At 50.1% G+C, this 17978-nt stretch overlaps 1 protein-coding gene and 1 long non-coding RNA gene across 2 annotated transcripts; both read right to left on the reverse strand.

Moving 5' to 3' along the window:
• Positions 1-1920: 1920 nt before the first annotated feature.
• LOC143374719 (uncharacterized) lies at positions 1921-12707 on the reverse strand. The gene is made up of 3 exons (XR_013086734.1): positions 11115-12707; positions 10905-11058; positions 1921-2039 (listed from the first exon to the last, which is right to left on the reverse strand). It is a non-coding gene; the product is annotated as an uncharacterized LOC143374719 (long non-coding RNA).
• A 25-nt stretch (positions 12708-12732) lies between these two features.
• Positions 12733-16693, reverse strand: LOC143374718 (uncharacterized). The gene is made up of 5 exons (XM_076823088.1): positions 14789-16693; positions 14477-14711; positions 13371-13527; positions 13140-13301; positions 12733-13001 (listed from the first exon to the last, which is right to left on the reverse strand). Exons 1-5 carry the CDS (start codon positions 15090-15092, stop codon positions 12846-12848), a joined length of 1014 nt encoding a protein of 337 aa, XP_076679203.1. The 5' UTR covers positions 15093-16693; the 3' UTR covers positions 12733-12845.
• Positions 16694-17978: the final 1285 nt, after the last annotated feature.

Genomic DNA, 17978 nt, shown 5'->3' on the forward strand with positions numbered 1-17978 from the left:
CCGCTAATTATAAGAAAGCCACTGGTTTCATCGCGCTAGCACGAGTCAGCCCGTTTATTATATGTTTAGTACAGTGGCGAACGGCTTAACTAGAGTCGCCTGACCAAGGAAGTCTTTGGATCTGATAAGAACAAATACAATCTGGCCTCAAAGATTCTAGAGGCGGACGCGGTTTTCGAAGAGCCACCGCATCACCGTGTCTCAGGTTACCCAGGTAGATACGCGCAACAAAAGTAGAAGAAACTCGTCCTTTCCGCATTCCCGACACGCCACGGTGTTCCCGAGTGTGCACCGCGACTGCAGCCGAGGTATACACGTACACGTGTACGTGTATGTACGGACAACTGCAGCTGGCACCTCTTTGGCAGAAGGGATTATTGCGCGAAGTCGCGAACGGGGAGGAGGCGCGGGTGTTGCCTATCGCAAATCCTCTCCGAGGGAGTCTTAAACTCTCTACATTCCAACGCGATTCAACCTCAACCACCGCGAGTGGTATAATAATACCACAGATGAAGTAAAGGAAACATCTAATGGTGGCTTTTGATTTCAAAGCCTGGACCCCTGGAGCCCTTTAAACATTTTCCTCTAATGCATGTATATCGATTCAGAATAGAACACGTTCAAAACGATACCATTGATTAGAATTAAAATGAATTAAAACGAGATTTGCAGTATTTTCAATTTCTTTATTTCTGCATTATTCTTAGATTACATTTCAAGCATTAATGTTCACACATTAGAACTAAAAACTGATTTGATATTCAACATTATGAACTGTCTAGATCGAACGGAAGTTACTTACAATTAGCACGCACTGGATGAATTGTACTCGTGTGTGAATTTGTTTGGTCCACATGGTTAATCGCCGTGCGTGCAATTATCGAGCTCGGTTGCGAAGCAAATGCCTGATCTTTTTGTCGCGTTTCGTCACGTTTATGCGTCGACGCGAAACGTAACTCGACGCTTTTAATGAGACATCGATCGTGACTAATGCACGGCTTAAATAGTTTCGAGCGACGATCCATCTTTTTGCCGTGAACGCACTGGTCGGCCTTGATAATATGAACGATCGAGGATCGCCCCGACGGTTACGATAAATTTCAATGCGACATCGACGCGTGTACAGTAATAAACCTGACGAACAAAGTTGCTGAATACCCGCTCGCTTCGGTTTACCCTGCATTTGTTTTTCGCAATTGCGTCTCCGCGCAAGACTCTCTGCAATGTGTGTTAAGGCGATCAAGAAATTGTGCACTGTCGAATGCTAATGCCATTTGATCCTGCGGCATGCGTTTGACGGAAGATCGCAGACCGGATGCTGCTTTTGACTGGTCTTCTGTAGAACATCGTCCTTAGAGCCTGGACGTTCTTGCCACTGCAACTTATACGTTGGTAGCGCCGGTAACTCGCGGGGCAGGAAATTAATCGCATAGTTTCTCACGACATAACAGTGGCGATGCGATACCAACCCGCGCGTCCTCTTGCCTTGGCGAGATCTCCGTTCGTCTGAGGCCAGAAGCGTGGCGTCCATCGATAATTGCTTTAATTACGCCGGCGTTAACGGCTTTTCGAACGTTAAAAATATAATCGCCCCGGTAATGACAGCGAATCGACGTTAAATGGTTTCATAGAAACTGCTGACCGCGAGCGCGACGGCGATCAGGTTGTTGTTCCTTAAACCAGCGTTCTTCAACCTTTTTACACCCGCGGGCCGGCGAAAATAGGAGAAATATCGTAGATAGTTTTTTATTTATTAAATCTAATAGTATAAAATTACAATTTAATTTAATCTTTTCGCGGACCGGTACCGGTTGGAGAGCACTGCTTTAAAGCGACCCGTAGACGTTCGTTTGCAAATCCTGGCTAGCCTCCGATCGCCATCCCAGCATACACATTTTCCACGTCCATATTCCCGTGACGAAGATCGACGATTTTTACGTCTCACTACGCGGCGGCGAACCCTTTTCATCGCCTCGGCGATCCAGCGCGCGTACGCCTTCGTCTAACTGTCAACATCGATCGACGAACGGTTCTACCGTCTAGAAATACATAAGGTGGCTCGGTATTCGAGCATTAGAACGCCTCACACGACCGCTTTTTCTTAACCGCGGCTGGCGCCGTCTGGCTCTTTCTTGTTGAATTCTTCTAATCAAAGAGGTTATCATGGATTGCGCAGTATCGAACGCGCGCGTTCCTTAGCCCAAGGACGAGTACTGGAGGACACGCGGTCGCGATTAAGAAGAGAAATCGCTCCGCGATGTACTAGAACGTCAAGGAGGAACTCGCCTCGCTACCGCGGCAGTCCCGTGAGAAAATCTACTAAACGGATTCCTCTGGCCGGTACGCTCTCGTCATTAGCCTCGTGTTTCCATGTCGTTTATTTCGCCATCGATACCCCTCTCACGGATAATGGGGAATAGGGACGCAGTAGGCCGTTTAACGTCGCGGGGACACGAATTCATTAGCGGCGACGATTAACTTCTCATCTCCGTGAATTCGTCATCCTAGACGCTCTCCTGGATGGCGAGCGCGTTCCGAGGACCGGTTATGAGGATGCGTTAGGATGATACGGGGGATGCAGGAGGACAAATGGACGGGAGGTGAACGGCCGAGCTAAGTCCATTTGCTGATATACCGAGTATGAAAGCGTTAAGACGCTAATCGTATCAGCTGACAGCTATTGTAAATGTACCTATCTTGCCCCCACGTATACGTTGCGTTCGAATCGTCTATGAGATAGTTCCCTATCGCGGTGTGTCCCTTGCACCTTTCCTTTATCATCGCCGTATATGTTCCCTATTCTACTGGCTTTTGCATCCAACGCGATCCTATTGGGTCGGGCGAAGGGCGGCGGCGCAGGATGTGCTCCGCGCGCGATAGTTTCGGCGCAAGCTCGCCCGAGCGGACTGTGCTTGGAGGGGACGTTTGTTACGTAGTAAGAATGGCGGGTATCGGCTATACCTGGGACAGGTAGGAAAAAGAAGACAGGGAAGAAGGGAAAAAGAAAGGGATGACGGGTGAACGGCCGCTGAATGGCACGACCTTCCGAGGAGGCCGAGCGGTCGACCGGCCTTACGACGCGATCCTGCATGTGCACTCCCCCGCAACGAGCTTCCGCGTTCGAAGAAGCACTCGAGGCTAGATACACGGGAATATCGTGGCGAGAGAGAGGGAGATAGAGAGAGAGAGAGAAAGAGCTTACGGTGTTTCGATCCACAGGATAGGGTGCAGAGCAACGTACTTTCGCCTGGCATCGGGAAACTTGTTCCTCCATAACGTATTATACCGATTTCTGCCAGCTGAAAGTAAATATTTCCCAACGCTCGAGATTCTCCCTACTTCGTTCCAACGCTGCATCAGCCGAACCACTATGCCATCCCGCCATTCAAATTCCAGTTACACTTCCCTCATCTTTGCACTGCACACTTTTCCTCGTTATCACTCAAAAGTTGTTATCAGTTGAATGAAAACAAGGAGAGACACCATAAGCTAGGGCTTTTTCCTCTGTTATACTCGCGACATCGAATCCGAATCGTGCATCGACGGAGAAATCGATGGACCGCGCGCGGGCCGGTTATTGGCGTGGTTTGAGGCGATATTAAGGCGATTCGTTACGGCGTTACTCGTAGAGTTATCTGCCGAGCGGTTGCATAGCACGGCGGAGGATAGCCCGCCGTCAGCGCGCATACCTGTCCCTACAATCCACGTAATCTTATTTAAGTACGCTTCTAATAATAGTTCGAGCGAACTTTTTACCCCTCCCGCCGGTATTAGCGGAGCTGGGTGGATCCTATTTTCTCTCATTGTCAATGAAAAATACCTCGAGAGCCGGCAAACCGGCTGCAATACGGCTGCTCGCTCGCCTGCCCGCGCGGGCAGCTCGCAGCGGCGCGCAACGGGGCACAGGAGTGCAGTGACTTTGCGCGCCTAGCCTCTCGCTGATCCTCCGCTAGTTTCCTCTCTTTTCCCCTTTCACTATTTACCTCCCTCTTCCTATGGCGCATTCAGATCCACCTACATCATTGCCATTGGCGCCTGTGCGATCCTCCGCGGAGATCCTGTTCAGGCAAAGGCGAGAGCATTGTTGCCGGGAGCCCTTAAGGGCAAAGGCGTAGTTCATGCGTCGGGATTGCAACGAGGTCGAGTTGTTTACGGCGCCGTGGTAACGAGATACCATTCCTCCGAGATTAACATCCGCGAGCGTTTCCCGTTGCTTGGAAAATCATGCCTCCCTTTGCATCGTCCGGCGCGTCGATCTCGTTCTGTCCTAGAGCGAGAATGACGGGAATGAGAAGTCACTGCATGCGAGCAACTCGCGCGAATAAATAGCCATCATCCCGATAAAAATTCCAGTGTCGCGTGGCTGGTGACCGCGCGTGTGGTTTCGTTATTCCCCTCGGGTGTACGTTGCGGATTCGACGCTCGTCTCTGCGGACAGGCAATCTTTCGTCTATCAGGGATTCGCGTTGTCAGGTGTGACATTCTTCGGACAGGTGCAATGAACCCTTCCCCCTCGGTGCGATTTGTTGCACGTACAATTTCCTGGTTGCAATCACTGGGACGGTTAACAGGATTCTGCTATACGCACAGACTATCCTGGTCTTGTTCTGCCTCTAATAATACCGCGGAATGCGTCTAAATTTGGAGTTTCGCGTTCCTTGGTGGTTTGCCAAGCGATGTTTGCTCGCTTGTACGGGTACACCCTGTTCTTCCTCTAATGGTGAAGAATGCACCTTCACAATTGAAATCGCGTATCGGTAGCTTCGCGCTCGGATGCCTGGCATAGCCGGCGCGATTCCAGCCCGCATACGATCGCGCAATAATCTTGGTAATCGTAATTACGCGCGTAATCAACAGAAATCGTTCAGCATCGGTACCGAGGTTCCGTCATTAACGCGCGGCCACGCCTCGCGGGAACCGACGCTGAAGATTAGCTCCGGTGGATGGAATTGAACGTGTCCCTTCGATTGACCCCGTGCCTACCGAGGCTCGTTCAAGGGAACGATAGAAAGGGAATTAGTTCTTCCTAATTCGAGCACTCTTCGCTCCCGCATAGGTACCTACTTTGCGTTTAATTCGAAGCAACAGCAATCACGGAGGCAATCTTTCGCGAGCGATCAGCGGCAGGTGTTAGACTGTTTCTCAACAGTCGATGGATTGGCAACCACTCTCGAGTCTCGTTCTCCCGAACAATTTACAGCCGCTTTACGTCAAGGAATGCACGAGTTCTCGTTTTTGCCAAGTATTTCGTGCTATCTCGGTCGAACCTTGTTGAAGTCTACCCGTAATTGTACGTATACGTACCGGCACGCTGATGCTACCATAAATTTGCGTTTCCCTTCGTGAAAGGTAATGCTCTGGTAATGGCATGTCAGCCAGATAGAGCAGCAGCCTGTTCAAAACCGACCAGATAAATATTATCGGGTCCTAACGCCGGTATCTTTGGTACCACTATTCTGGAGAGGAATAGGAGAATCGTACGAAAGTTTAATTCTCGTAGATTCGATAATGTTGCTGTACACACAACCGTAGGGCCGCTGAGTTTGCAAGAAAGATGCTTGAGACGTAGAAGAATGAAAGAGAAGTGTAACGTTCCAGGTATAGAAAGTCCCAGGGCTTTCACAGCGACGTGGAAGATATAATTAAAGTGATCGGTACATCCTCGCATCACTTACGCCCGAGCTCAGTAATTATCTTCCACTTCACGTTGAATTTTGCGCACGGTGGTCGATGAAAAGGGAAAAGAGAACCACCTTCCCTTACAGCTCGCGCATCCGCGGCACGGCTCAATGATGCGCTAGTCTCCCAAGGCATCCTTGAACTTGACGACCGCCAGGGGTGAGAGGACGAGCGTCGTACGTTGCCAATATAATGCCAGGATCGTAGAAAAGTCCCGGCAACATCCAGGCAAAGGATTCCTACCACGGCCTTGCCTTCGCTGAAACGCATCTCATCGCTTCGCCGTGTGCTCGTAGCGGGGCGATGTACACTACGCACTTTTGAAACAATGTTCGTATCTGCTCGAGGCATCGCTGCTCGAATCCTCTCAGATACGCGAGCGCAGCTGAAAGAGGAGAATCTCTGCACGGCTCTCGTTCGTGCAGCTGTGCGGTAGGCTGTCTCTGGTGAACCTAGACCTCCGAGGCATCCTTGAACTTCGCGATACCCGAGAGGGCTGAGGGGGTGAGCTATGCGTGCCGTTCGAGCCGCTCGTATCCAGTTATACATATTCCTGTCCTGCCATCGCCTCGCAGAGTCCATCGTCCTAGAACACCTACTCGTAAATAAACGGGTCCGTTTCGCGGCATTAAACTGCGCTCCAAAGTCGGGCAGCGCAGTCCCGTCTCGAGCAGTAGGGTGGAAAAAAGCAACGAGTCCAGTTATTGGTTCCAGAGCGAACGTTTCCACCAGTTAGAATTTTCATAGCCTTCCGTGGACCACGACGTTCGAGAATATCTAAGCGATCCGGTGTCGCGAGAATGGCTTCTGAAACGTTTATAGATGCGCTTAACAAATGATTTATGCAAGAATCTTCTGTTTCGTCTTCGGCTTTCGATATTCTATTACCGTGTCCAAGACCGGTTGTTCCACCTTGTATATAACTCTATTAGACGTTCGACGAGCGAGCGATTAAGACGTGCACGATCCTCGATATTATATCGCGGCGGATATTTATTTTCAATAAGCTTATGCAAACGTCGGGGACGCATCGACTGAATTATTGTCAGCGAGGGACGCCGGTTTTTAACGGTTTTCGTCCTCCTCTTGCAAGCCTCACTTGGGAAACCGACGAACGTTAATTAAATTATTCGCTGGAGAGGATAATCGATCTCTACTTAAGCAATACAAGGCGCCCGATAGGAGCGTACATCGGTTTCGCGTTTATCTGCGACGCCATGAATCTTTAAACGGAACGCGTACCATCGCCCCGTGATTAATTTAAATGTATCGCTCGCCGTTCACCGTGCTCTTATAATCGCCGGCGCGAGATGAATTTCTCGCGAAACGAGAAAATCGAATGTTACACGATAGAAGCCACCGCGACTATGCCCGTATAAAGCACTCCGCTGTGGAATGCATTCTGCATTTGCAATGCTGATATTGTAAACAAGCGTTGGACGCTAAAGATGAAATAATAAGCGCATTGCGATCCCAAGGATCCATTGTGTAACATTCGTTCTAGGAACGATTAACGTCTTTTAATAGGCTCCTTGCTCGGTACGATAAAAATATTGGAGAATAATTATAAACTGCGACAGTCGCGGGTGTTCTTACGCGAGGGTCTCGCGTAATTTAATATCAACACACGGAACCCCACCGCGAATACCAATTTTGCATAATCGCGTATTCCTTCGGACTGTTCCTTATATCGCGGCAGGGATTCACACGCGCTTATCTTAGGAAGATCGAGCAAGATCTCTGCATAATGTGCAAGATATGTGGGCAACTGTAAATGTGCGGTTTCGAATGTTAAATACGAACAATACCGCGATCATTCTATAGTTCTGTCGAAGAAAGACTCTTGAGTGACTTGAGACCTCCCATCAAGGTAAAGCTTGTGGATTCTGGTTCGCAGAAGTTCCACCACTAAACAAATCAGTTTGTTATTTTATTTGGCTATCGCTGAGAGGTTTGAGAGCTGCAGAATGTTCTATGAATCTATGAAACTCCTACTTAACATCTAATTGGGCCTGGTTCCCTCGGTATCGACGGAAGCTGGCGCGCTTCGCTTTCGTCAAAATCGAACGGAATCCGAGCAACTTTCCTTTCCTTGCTTAATACACGAGAAGCATAGGTTTGTCGGTGATTTTCCGCGGCGCACAAATTACCCCCTTGCGATTCTCGGTCAGTAGAGGGCCCCCCTTAGAGAATCAGGAAGCGGATTTTGCAGGACGAATATAAAAGTGATCGCGTGACCGCGAGATAGCTCGGTTTTCTACGAACATTTAGCGAAATGTACACCTGCGGTTGCGCAACACGTTCCCCCGGTAACGTGGAAAGTGTTGCGTTTCACGACGCGGACGTTTTCCACCGTTATCCTTCCACGGCTATAGATCAGCCACGCTAATGAGGTCTCTGTAACGGTATGTATAATCCCTGCGTCGATACGCCGCGGTGTTGTATTACCGAGGACAACAATTACTGTCAATCGAGCGATTTGTTGGGCAACGCGGCGGATAAAATACGACGGATATTTTCAGGCGCAACCAATGATATCCGCGCGGCACTAATCGAATCGGTACGTTCAGGTATCCGTGCCCGGGTAAACTAATTTTCGCCGGCCGGTACCCGACAAAAGTGCACGGTCCGAAAGATTTTCTGCGATTAGAGTTGCGACACGTCGCTCCGGTGACTTCGGATTGCATCGCATCGCGTTACGACTACCGATACACGTTGTCAATGAGTCCGAGTGCACGGTACTCTGCGGCTTACCGCACGGCTACCTTCATCAACTTTTTGATAGCCTCCGAGGCCCGCTGTAATGACAGAGATAATAATAATCACGGCGATAGTAATGTCTAATCGTGATAGAAGCAACGCTCGCGGAGCGATAAGCATTCCGCTCGTTGGTTATTAACCGCGCCGCTCGCAGCATGATTTACATGTTATTTGTACGGCCGCTTGTTAAACGGCCGTTGACTTTATGGCTGCGATACATTTTTACGCGCGAGTAACGAGGAAAAGTCGAGGGAACCCACGCGCCCAGGAAACACGCGGATCGCACCTCGGAGCAGAGGCACGTGTCTGAACGTGAGCAGAAGACAGTAAATATCCAGGATTTCGTATTCATTTCCTCGTTATCGCGTGTTAGATCTACTTCGGGAGAGATATACTATAATGCTGATGGTAGATGAAACAAAAATATTGGAAAAGATCAAGCACGTACGAGAGTGTATTTATCTGAGAAGACCACCACGACACGAGTCCATACAGGATGCATTAAGACCGCCAGGGATCGTTCGATCCGGGGGATAAGATCCTGTTACGGTTCGCGGCGATAACGCGGAGCTTCCAGGTCGGAGGATCTTATGCCGGCAGTGATAACGATACTTACGCTGGGGAAATTAATTGCACAATAAAAGTGTGTTACGTAAGCAGACGCGTCGTCGGTTCGTCGATCGTTGCCTCTCCGATTCATATTTTCGCGGATCGGATTGGAGCGCTGTATGCGCGCCGAGGACAACGCATACGGATCTCTGGGTGACCGCTCTTGCGTAGAGCGCGGCAGATGAAGACACGCGAGTGCGGTTAGACGTGCAGCTGAAACTCGAGATCCATCCGCGCTTCGTGTTTTCCTGGATTATAAATTATTCCGCGGGGAAAGAAGCTCGGGTCCCCGTAAACGTGCACCGCCTTATTAGAAAGTGCGTCGCCGGGAAGAGTTTCCTTTTGCCACGTCCCATTGTCTGGCGTGGAAATTCGGTAGGCCCGGGATCGTCGCTCGGCGCCGCGAAAAGTTCGATTGCTCGGAAAGATTCGAGGGGGTCACCGGGTTAGGTGAAACGTAACAGTACACGGCGAGCGTTCCTCGACGACAATGCTCTCAGTCATTTACCATAATGTCACATTGTTCCCGTGCAACGTGCCCGCAGAACACACCCACGACTCTGCTTCGCTATACGGGTAGAAGACGGATACAGCGCGCCTCGATGATTATTATAAAATCATTTTCCTTTCTACCGTGCCTGAGCCACGATGTAAGGGAGCATTGTTGGCCTCCAGTTACGCCTGCCATTCGCGAAACGACAGCACGCTGTGCGCACGGGACCGTGCACGTATGCACGGGGGCTCCTTCGCTGTATTCGCGGATGCAAAACGTAAAACGAGGTCGACCTGCATTTTATCCTGTCCGTTAATCGACGAACGGTTCGATTCGGTACCCCGGTGATCCAAATGCGGTTGTAACTGTTCCAATCTGCGGTTGATTTCGATTATCACGGTACACCAGCCCCCGATTGCCTTTCAGAGTTACCTGCGCGCGTGATAATGCACATTCGCGAAAACGTCGTCGTTTTGCGAACGATGAACAGCAGAAGGAAGGCTTGATTTTCGAGAACAACGAGGGCTCCGTGCTTTCATCGCACGGGCGTGCCTGGGGGGTGTGAAATCCCGCCGAGATTTATCTCCGACTCTACAATTTGCCGTTTCCGAACGAACCACATCGCGATCGTCGGCTTTTATTTTTCCCCAGGTTTATCGCGCACTCCTTTCCACCTCGTGTGTCGTAAATCTTAAAAGGGAATATGTACGTCGGCGTTGGAAGTTCGCGTTATAACGAAGGGAACGATCGCTGGTAGCTTTTCCCCGTAGATTTTCTGCCGCTGATAGGGGCTTACAACGCTTCGAGTGCTCGGCGTGATTTTTCGCGGGCGAGAGGAAACTGTGCTGGATTTTACCGGGCGCTGCGAAATCCAGAACGAATTATACGATCATGTTCTCTCTGTTGTTGTCTTCCGCGCGGATCGTTCGTCTTGTTAACCGCCTCCACGCGCTACCGTTGTATACCGCGGTCGTACCCACTCGGTGGAATTGCGAGGCGTAAAGATCGCGAGGAGGTAGGAAAGCGAACTCATCGTTAACTCTAACGGTTCCCCCTGGATCTCGGCAGTCTCGTCTATGATCTTACGACCACGATCTCCGCTCCTCCTTGAACTTAGGAACGCTCCAGGCTACCTAGGATTTAAGTCTGTGAATTCATCAAATTCGTTACGTTTGCAACTTCTCTCTATATTCTTCGTGTTTAAAGTATCACAATTTCTGATTTATCCAGCGTAAGATTTCGAGACCCAGAATTCACCAAGCGTCGTTTTCATCCGTTGCCTGTTATTCGAGTGAAACCTTGCCGATCCCTGGTCCCCCGTGGTATCGAGTTTTCTCGTTCCCTGGCTGGCCCTCCCTCTTACCTGTGCCTATTTTTCCCCCTCCTGGTTGCGGTTCCCCGGTGTTTTACATGGCCCGTAATCAGAGTCGTGACTACCGTTCGTTCGCACGACGGAGCCACGCGGGGGATTTCGTTCGAGGCTGTTATGGATGGAGCAGGGCTTAACTCGCGATCAACTATCAACCAAGATCATAGGTTAGTTGGGGTCGGTATACTCGTTTAACGCTTTTACCTATGGCTAGATGTGCTGGCGGATAGCAAGAGGAAAAGCGTTTCCGCCTTGTGTCCACCGGTTTTCCAGTATATTGCTCGTCGAACAGCCACAAGTCCGTTCAGTTCCTGGAATCACCCTTTCCGGATACTGTACGACATCATGAGGATGAAGCTCCATTTTTTTCCGTCTCCCTGTCAAGCGCAGAAAATCTGCACGATTTCCAGCGGACAGCCTTATTTATCGCCGTTGCAAAATCGCTTCAAGTTGATCTCCCTTGCCGATCGCTCGTTGCGAGGCCGATCGTGTCGATTCAGCTATCCCATTCGTCATCCATTCTTGTCGCAATCGAAACACCGCGCGGCCGATCGATATTTCTGATATACATACCTCTAATTACAGGCGATTTAAAAACAAGCCCAATGGATCTGCTCTGAAAAACATTTATCGCCGCGAGCTCGATCGCGGGGAAGAATAATTAGTCGCCTGAACATTGCGGGGTATCCCGGTTCAGCGAAATCTAAAGGCAGCGCTCGCTGGCTCTTTGGTGGTATCGTTCTGTAACTGTACGATCACGCCGGTCGCCCAAGATGCTTGCCGGCACTCCCCCGAGCCGGAGAAAGATCCTTGCATTTATTGTGGGAATGGAAGACTAGACTCGCCCGCAACGAAGGAAACGCTCGGGACTCTCGTTACGGCCACTGGAAATACATATATTAGCTAACGGTTCGAGCGTTGTCAACGGAATCTGGCAGAAAGTGTTGTGTATAGCTAGCAGAAGTTTCCCACAGAGGGCTTTCGATGAACCAACACCTTGGCCGCGTTCTCTCGATTAACTGTGGATCGCGCGGAAGATGAGCTCTTTAATGGGGTATCGACCTTAGCCGTGTACATATGACATGTGCTGCTCACGTTCACGATGAATCACGGACGATCTCTGAGAACGCTGAAACTCAAATGCACGCGTCGAGCATACGTACCGTTCGTAGATGGTTAATAATACTATCGTGTCCAGTGTGTTGTTCCTAGTATCGCCCACTGGAACGGTCGTAACACGTCGACCATTTGCGTTTTTAGTCAAAGAAACGCGAGGTATCAGAGGACGTGTACTAATCTCGGATCAAGCTTGCCACGACATTGCGGAGAACGTCGGAATATCCTTTTCCTCCCGTTTCGCGCGTGACCTTTATCTTCTCGGCGAACAGTTGGAAAAATTAGTTATTGAACGCGCCGCGATTGAAATTCGTACATTTCGAGTCGAGGGATATTGCCCCGGCAGCATATCGGGCAATCGTAGATATTATTGTCCGATAGCATTGCTCTACCGTAAAAAGGGTTTGACGTTTTATCCGGCTAAGTAGGTCACTCGCTATTACCCCGGTGGAAAAAAAAAATGGCGATGGAGCGAATGGTGACTGCGGGTCGGGTGGTGCAATCTCGCCGATGCAAAAATCCCCCTGTAGCCTGTCCGCGTTCCCTTCCTCGGCACGAAGTTTAAATGTTAGCCACAATAGCGTGCCGTGTCAGCTCTCGATCGTGTCGAAACAAACGGGCGAGAGGCTCGATAGACGGGCCTTCTACTCGAGTTAAACCTGCTGTACAGCTTGCATTAATGTTCCCTGGAAAAGTACACCGCGGCAGCGACGTCTAAATCCTTCGCCCCGATTCGAATTAACTCCGGGAGACTCTGGGGGCAATGTCTTTTTAGTTTGTTCCACGGCTTAAACTGTATGTACACCAGCGGCTCGGACGTTACTCTTGGGGCTTCTCCGATTCCAGATCCTGAATCCTGTCGTAATTCTGCAGCGTTTCGTAGAGTATGATGTAATTGTCGCGGAGCTGGACTAAACGGTGCCACAAGTTGGCGTGGATCACGTCGCTGGGCTTCGATTCCACGTCGGCTATCATCTGGTGTAATCGAAAGTTTCGTTAACAGGATCGAATGCGGGGTAGGGAATCGTCGTCGCGGCTGCGTTGGCTCGAAAGGGAGATTAACGCGTTCACCGTTAACGACACGCGAGAGCCACGATTGCCGTGAAGAATTACTTTGTCGGTGGTCCGTCGTGCGCGATTCACTTGAAGGTACTTGAGATGAAAGAACAGCTCGTAGACCCAACAGTCGATGGTCTCTGTGCTCCGAGTCGCGTCAGCCAGTTCGACCGATGGCGATGCCGTGGTTAAGGCTGCCGCCAGCAGCCAGCGTTTCAGCTAAACGGAGCGAGCGTTCTTTATTTTCGATATCAGTTTTGAAGATTGCAGCGGGCAGGGAAATCTTACGATCGTGGTGTCAGTGATGAGATTCACCGTGGCCGGCCTCATGATATCGATAAGATTTCCAATGATCGTGGTGTCCTTCTTCAGCGTGGTCACGTAAGTCGAGAGAGAGCTGTTCCAATTCGGCGACGGACCGCACTGTGCGTTCTTCAACTCGCGACTTTGTACAAAGAACAACACCATCGACAATTACACAGTTGGATAAAATTGGACTTTTTTCGGACTTGTAACATTCAATAGCCCTTTTTTATAGGGTTTTCTGCGTTGAAAACGAATCCGCAAGCCGTTTGTCGCCATCATCCTCAGTTTTCGAGAAATTCGGTTTTGAAAAAAAAAAATGCAAATACAACGATATAAGTTATTAGTGCGTTAAGAACATTTAAATTGTTTAAAGAATGATCAAAGGGAAAAGAACACCCGAAATGCACCCATTTTTTCAGATATCTTTCAATTTATTTCCAAAACTAAGGGTCTAGGAGAAAATCTGACTGCTCCACGCGATGCAGCAGACATTTTTCCTTCGGAAAGCATGAACAGAAGTGGTAAGTCACGTTTCGTTTTCAATACAGAAGCGAAATAGTTTGGCAAAACGTGCGCCGTCGACAGTGGTAGTCAACGGCGGCGCGCGATCCACTGCCGCTCACAGAATCGCATAACGCGCGTGACTACCACTGTCGACGGCGCACGTTTTGCCAAACTATTTCGCTTCTGTATTGAAAACAAAACGTGACTTACCACTTCTGTTGATGCTTTCCGAAGGAAAAATGTCTGCTGCATCGCGTGGAGTAGTCAGATTTTCTCCTAGACCCTTAGTTTTGGAAATAAATTGAAAGATATCTGCAAAAATGGGTGCATTTCGGGTGTTCTTTTCCCTTTGATCATTCTTTAAACAATTTAAATGTTCTTAACGCACTAATAACTTATATCGTTGTATTTGCATTATTTTTCAAAGTCGAATTTCTCAAAAACTGAGGGTGTTGGCGACAAACAGCTTGCGGATTCGTTTTCAGCGCCTATAAGAACCCTATAAGAAAGGGTTATTGCATGTGACAAGTCCAGATGGCTGTCGAACTGTGTTATATACCCTCGGGGATGGCGATGGGTCTTACCGTTGCAGGAACGAGGAGATGATGTTGTCGATGATGTATTTCGAGGGAGCAATAACGATCTTCTTCGTGCAAGTGGCTAGACTGCTGACTATAAACGCTAAAAGTTGTCCAAGGGGTCCAGGCCTCCGACGTATGTTGCACCCAGTTATGCCTCGCGATCGGTAGTACCGTCTCTTGCAGACTCCGTGTCGCGATTGACTGCGATCACACATCGACAGAGAGTAGTAACTAGAAACTGGAGGGATCGAACCGATTGCGGAAACTCCAGATAATTGACGCACCCTGGCGATGTCCATATTCCTTATTAATTACCGCCATAGTCCGAGACGCTGGCCAGGTCGCAATTTCTGGCGGTCGAGAGCGTCGACTGACACCTAGCCTTCCTTCCAACAGGGCTCTCATTGTACTTGCTGTTTCTCACGGACTCCGGCATGTACTCGTTGACGAAGTCATTCAGCTCGATGATTTTTCTCGGGAACGTTTCTAAACAATTAATGGCCTGCGCGAGAATATAGCTGGCGGCGTAAAGGTTAAGCGCGATGATAAACGTATGCCGCCGTACTTCGCGATGAAGACGCTCCAGACACGGTGCCTCGCCGTTTGTCTCAGAAGTCATCGCTAAATTTCACGTGCAGCCGGCGTTAAGAAGCGTAACCGGATATCCCACGTAAATTTGGACCAACGTTCATCTTGGCATCCCCGCGGGGTGAAAACCAGCGGCCACGATTCTCGAGCAGTCACCCACGGAACTCGGCGAAATTTCGACAACGAACGATCGTCGCGGCCCGTCGCGCTCATAAACGTGAATTTATCGCCGGTACGAGTGACAGGGGTTTATTAGGTCTCGTGGCTTTGGCGCACGCGAGCCTCTCTAAGGTGCGCAAATTGAAGACAGAGGCTCACGCGACGCGAGCACCTTGCTCCCCTCGAAATTCTATTTCTTTCGCCCCCTGTTAGAGCTGCCCCGCGGTCGCGTGTAGCTGCGAAAAAGGGAACGGCGAAAGTCGCGAGCATTTCCAGCGCGAGACACAATCGATGGATCTGGATTGCAAGGCCGAACGATCCACGCTTGCCTCCGCTGGTGGTGTTTGTTCAATCATGCGTCTTATATCACACGTCGATAGAATCTCGCTCGAATCCGAGCGTGCGGAGAGCATTCGGTGTATCCGTTCTTAAATGTCGCTCCCATTAATTACAGACGATTAACTCGTACGCGGCAGAGGTGGAGGGATGTTCGAGCGAGGTGGACGTCTGGCCGTTTAGCCATCGACGGCTGCCCCGTAAAATGTAATCTACATAACTTGGTTTCCCACGTCGATTTCGCGATAACGCCGTAGCGGGATGAAGGTCTCTCGGCTGTAACGGTGTTTTAATTATTAATAAAACGCGCATCTTTCCCGCGCTCGCCTGGCCGTGCATGGTAAAAAGCCCGGCGTCAGGTGAATAGCGTTTAATAGCGTATTTATAAGGCACGCATATTGAAAAGCTGCCCGATAGATCCGTGCACGGATAGGGGAGGCCGCGCGGCCGTATTATCACGAACACAAGCCCGCTTTCCGCGAAACAGAGGCCCAAGATAAATAGTGTAACGAGCGACTCGCCGTGCGGTGTATAGGCTGCATTCAAAAGCGGGACGGTTAATGAGAATGCAATGGCCGCCTTAACTCCACCTAGGATCGCCGAGCTGGAAACGGATGTGCTTCCAGATTTTTCCTAATTAAGATGTGGCCGGTGCAACTCCATTACGTAAAGCAACCATCTTGATTTACCGTTCGACTCGGCTCGGCGATCCGGCTTGCAACAAAACCTTTATGGCCACGAGAGAATTGGAAGGACTCGAAAAGGGAGACGGGACGAAGGGCTGCTGGTCTTCTTATTCTTCTCCTTTTGCATCTGCCTTCTCCCCCTCTCGTGCCTTCGTGGCCCTCTTCCACGCCGTCCGGCCCCTGCCTCGCCTCTCCTCTACTCTTCTTTACGTTCGTGTCCGCGAGTTTCGCGAAGGTGCCGAGCTGAAATCTTCTCAAAGATCTGCCTACGATGCACGACCGCTATTACTGGCCAGTGCCAAGGGCTGCCTGGAATGCGATGCAAATTTTATACGAATCGGTTACACCGCCGCCCGTCCACCGCCACTTCGAATTCGAACCCCTGATAGGCTCGCGGAGATCGTTGAATGCCAAGTGGCGACCTTCGGCGTGCAAGAGTAACGCACCTCCAGTCCCTTTATGCGCTTCTCAAACGTTATCGAGCGGAGCATGAAATACGAGCGCTGCGAGGCTGTCCCGGCTACTTTTCATGCGACAGATTTACGCGGAACATCATCGACACCTCGGTATGCGCGTACCTGGCTTAGGAACCGGTCGATACGCGAGATCGGCACTCCGGGTCCATTCGCACTGTGCCACATTCTTCTGCGACACATGCGCCAGCCTGATGCACTGGAATTCCTTACGAAGTATCACGGTAACGGGCCGCTGGTGCCTTCGAAGTACGCGGCACAATAGAGATGGTGGGAAACGCGGAGTTTATTAATAATTTAACGTTTAACAATGCGACGCGCAACGAGGTCGTCGAAAGGGGCTGAGTACTTTGATTCTAGAGACTGATACTGGCGCTGGCGCGGCTGACAGTGCGCCCAAAGACGGCCCCGAGCAGAACGTGAAGGAGGATGTAGCAAAGGAAAAACAAGGAGAGCCAGGAGAAGAAGAAGGAGGAGGAGGAGGAGGAGGAGAAGAAGTCAGGAGGTATCACGGCCGAAGACATTTCTATGCGCGCCCACTGTCAGCGAAGATAACTTACGACTTGGCGGAATGGTAATGGCCGTGGCAGACATTCCGTCCTGTTGCAGATTTAATAGACTCGTCCTGATAGGGGGCTACGGAACATGTCACCGGTCGTGGCCAACCGAGTAGAGGCAATGATTTACCGATGGACAAGCCTTGTCAACGCCAAGACGATTTTGAACCACTTTCGGAACGCGTAAAATCGATAGATAAGAAACGCTCGGCTCGTGTCGCGGATCTACTCCGGATCACCGTGTAGTACCGTATTTGTTTTACGATTTTGGATAAAATCAAGCAGAAGCTTCTCGATTATTTTGTAGCAGGCCGGCTTGTTCGCTTCGGACACAATCCTGCTCGAGTGTCGTTCAAGGTACTAGGTAGCAACGGGGGATATCGCTCGCCCGTGCAGGTTCGAATTTGTCTGACGAGTCCCGGTTTCATCTACTTGACGGAGATTCGAGGACGGACACGAGCGCCGAGTCGTCGTTTCGTCCCGAGCGCAAGGCGATAATGAGACTACACGATAGGTTCATTGGCTCGTATCCTGGTCATCGAAAGCATCCATCGGGGACGTGTCTTTCTTCTGTTCAGCCATTGGCTGGTCTACGTTTTAAAAAAAAAGAAAGCGACAGACGAAGAGATAGAGAAGAGTGTCTCGTTCCGAGGCGCTGCTTTTCATTCCCGGTGTTAATGAACCGTCACACGGTGCATCACTTAAC

Source organism: Andrena cerasifolii, chromosome 11 (genome assembly GCF_050908995.1).
Source record: "Andrena cerasifolii isolate SP2316 chromosome 11, iyAndCera1_principal, whole genome shotgun sequence".
In the NCBI taxonomy this organism is placed as follows: domain Eukaryota; kingdom Metazoa; phylum Arthropoda; class Insecta; order Hymenoptera; family Andrenidae; genus Andrena; species Andrena cerasifolii.

What these genes read in the sequence shown, in the direction of transcription:
- LOC143374718 (XM_076823088.1), bottom strand. Translation starts at nt 15,092, where the DNA reads ATGACTTCTGAGACAAACGGCGAGGCACCGTGTCTGGAGCGTCTTCAT. An exon ending in ATCTCCTCGTTCCTGCAACG is followed by an intron (nt 13,528 to 14,476) that starts GTAAGACCCATC and finishes CTTTGTACAAAG; the next exon opens with TCGCGAGTTGAAGAACGCAC. An exon ending in TCATCACTGACACCACGATC is followed by an intron (nt 13,302 to 13,370) that starts GTAAGATTTCCC and finishes CGCTCCGTTTAG; the next exon opens with CTGAAACGCTGGCTGCTGGC.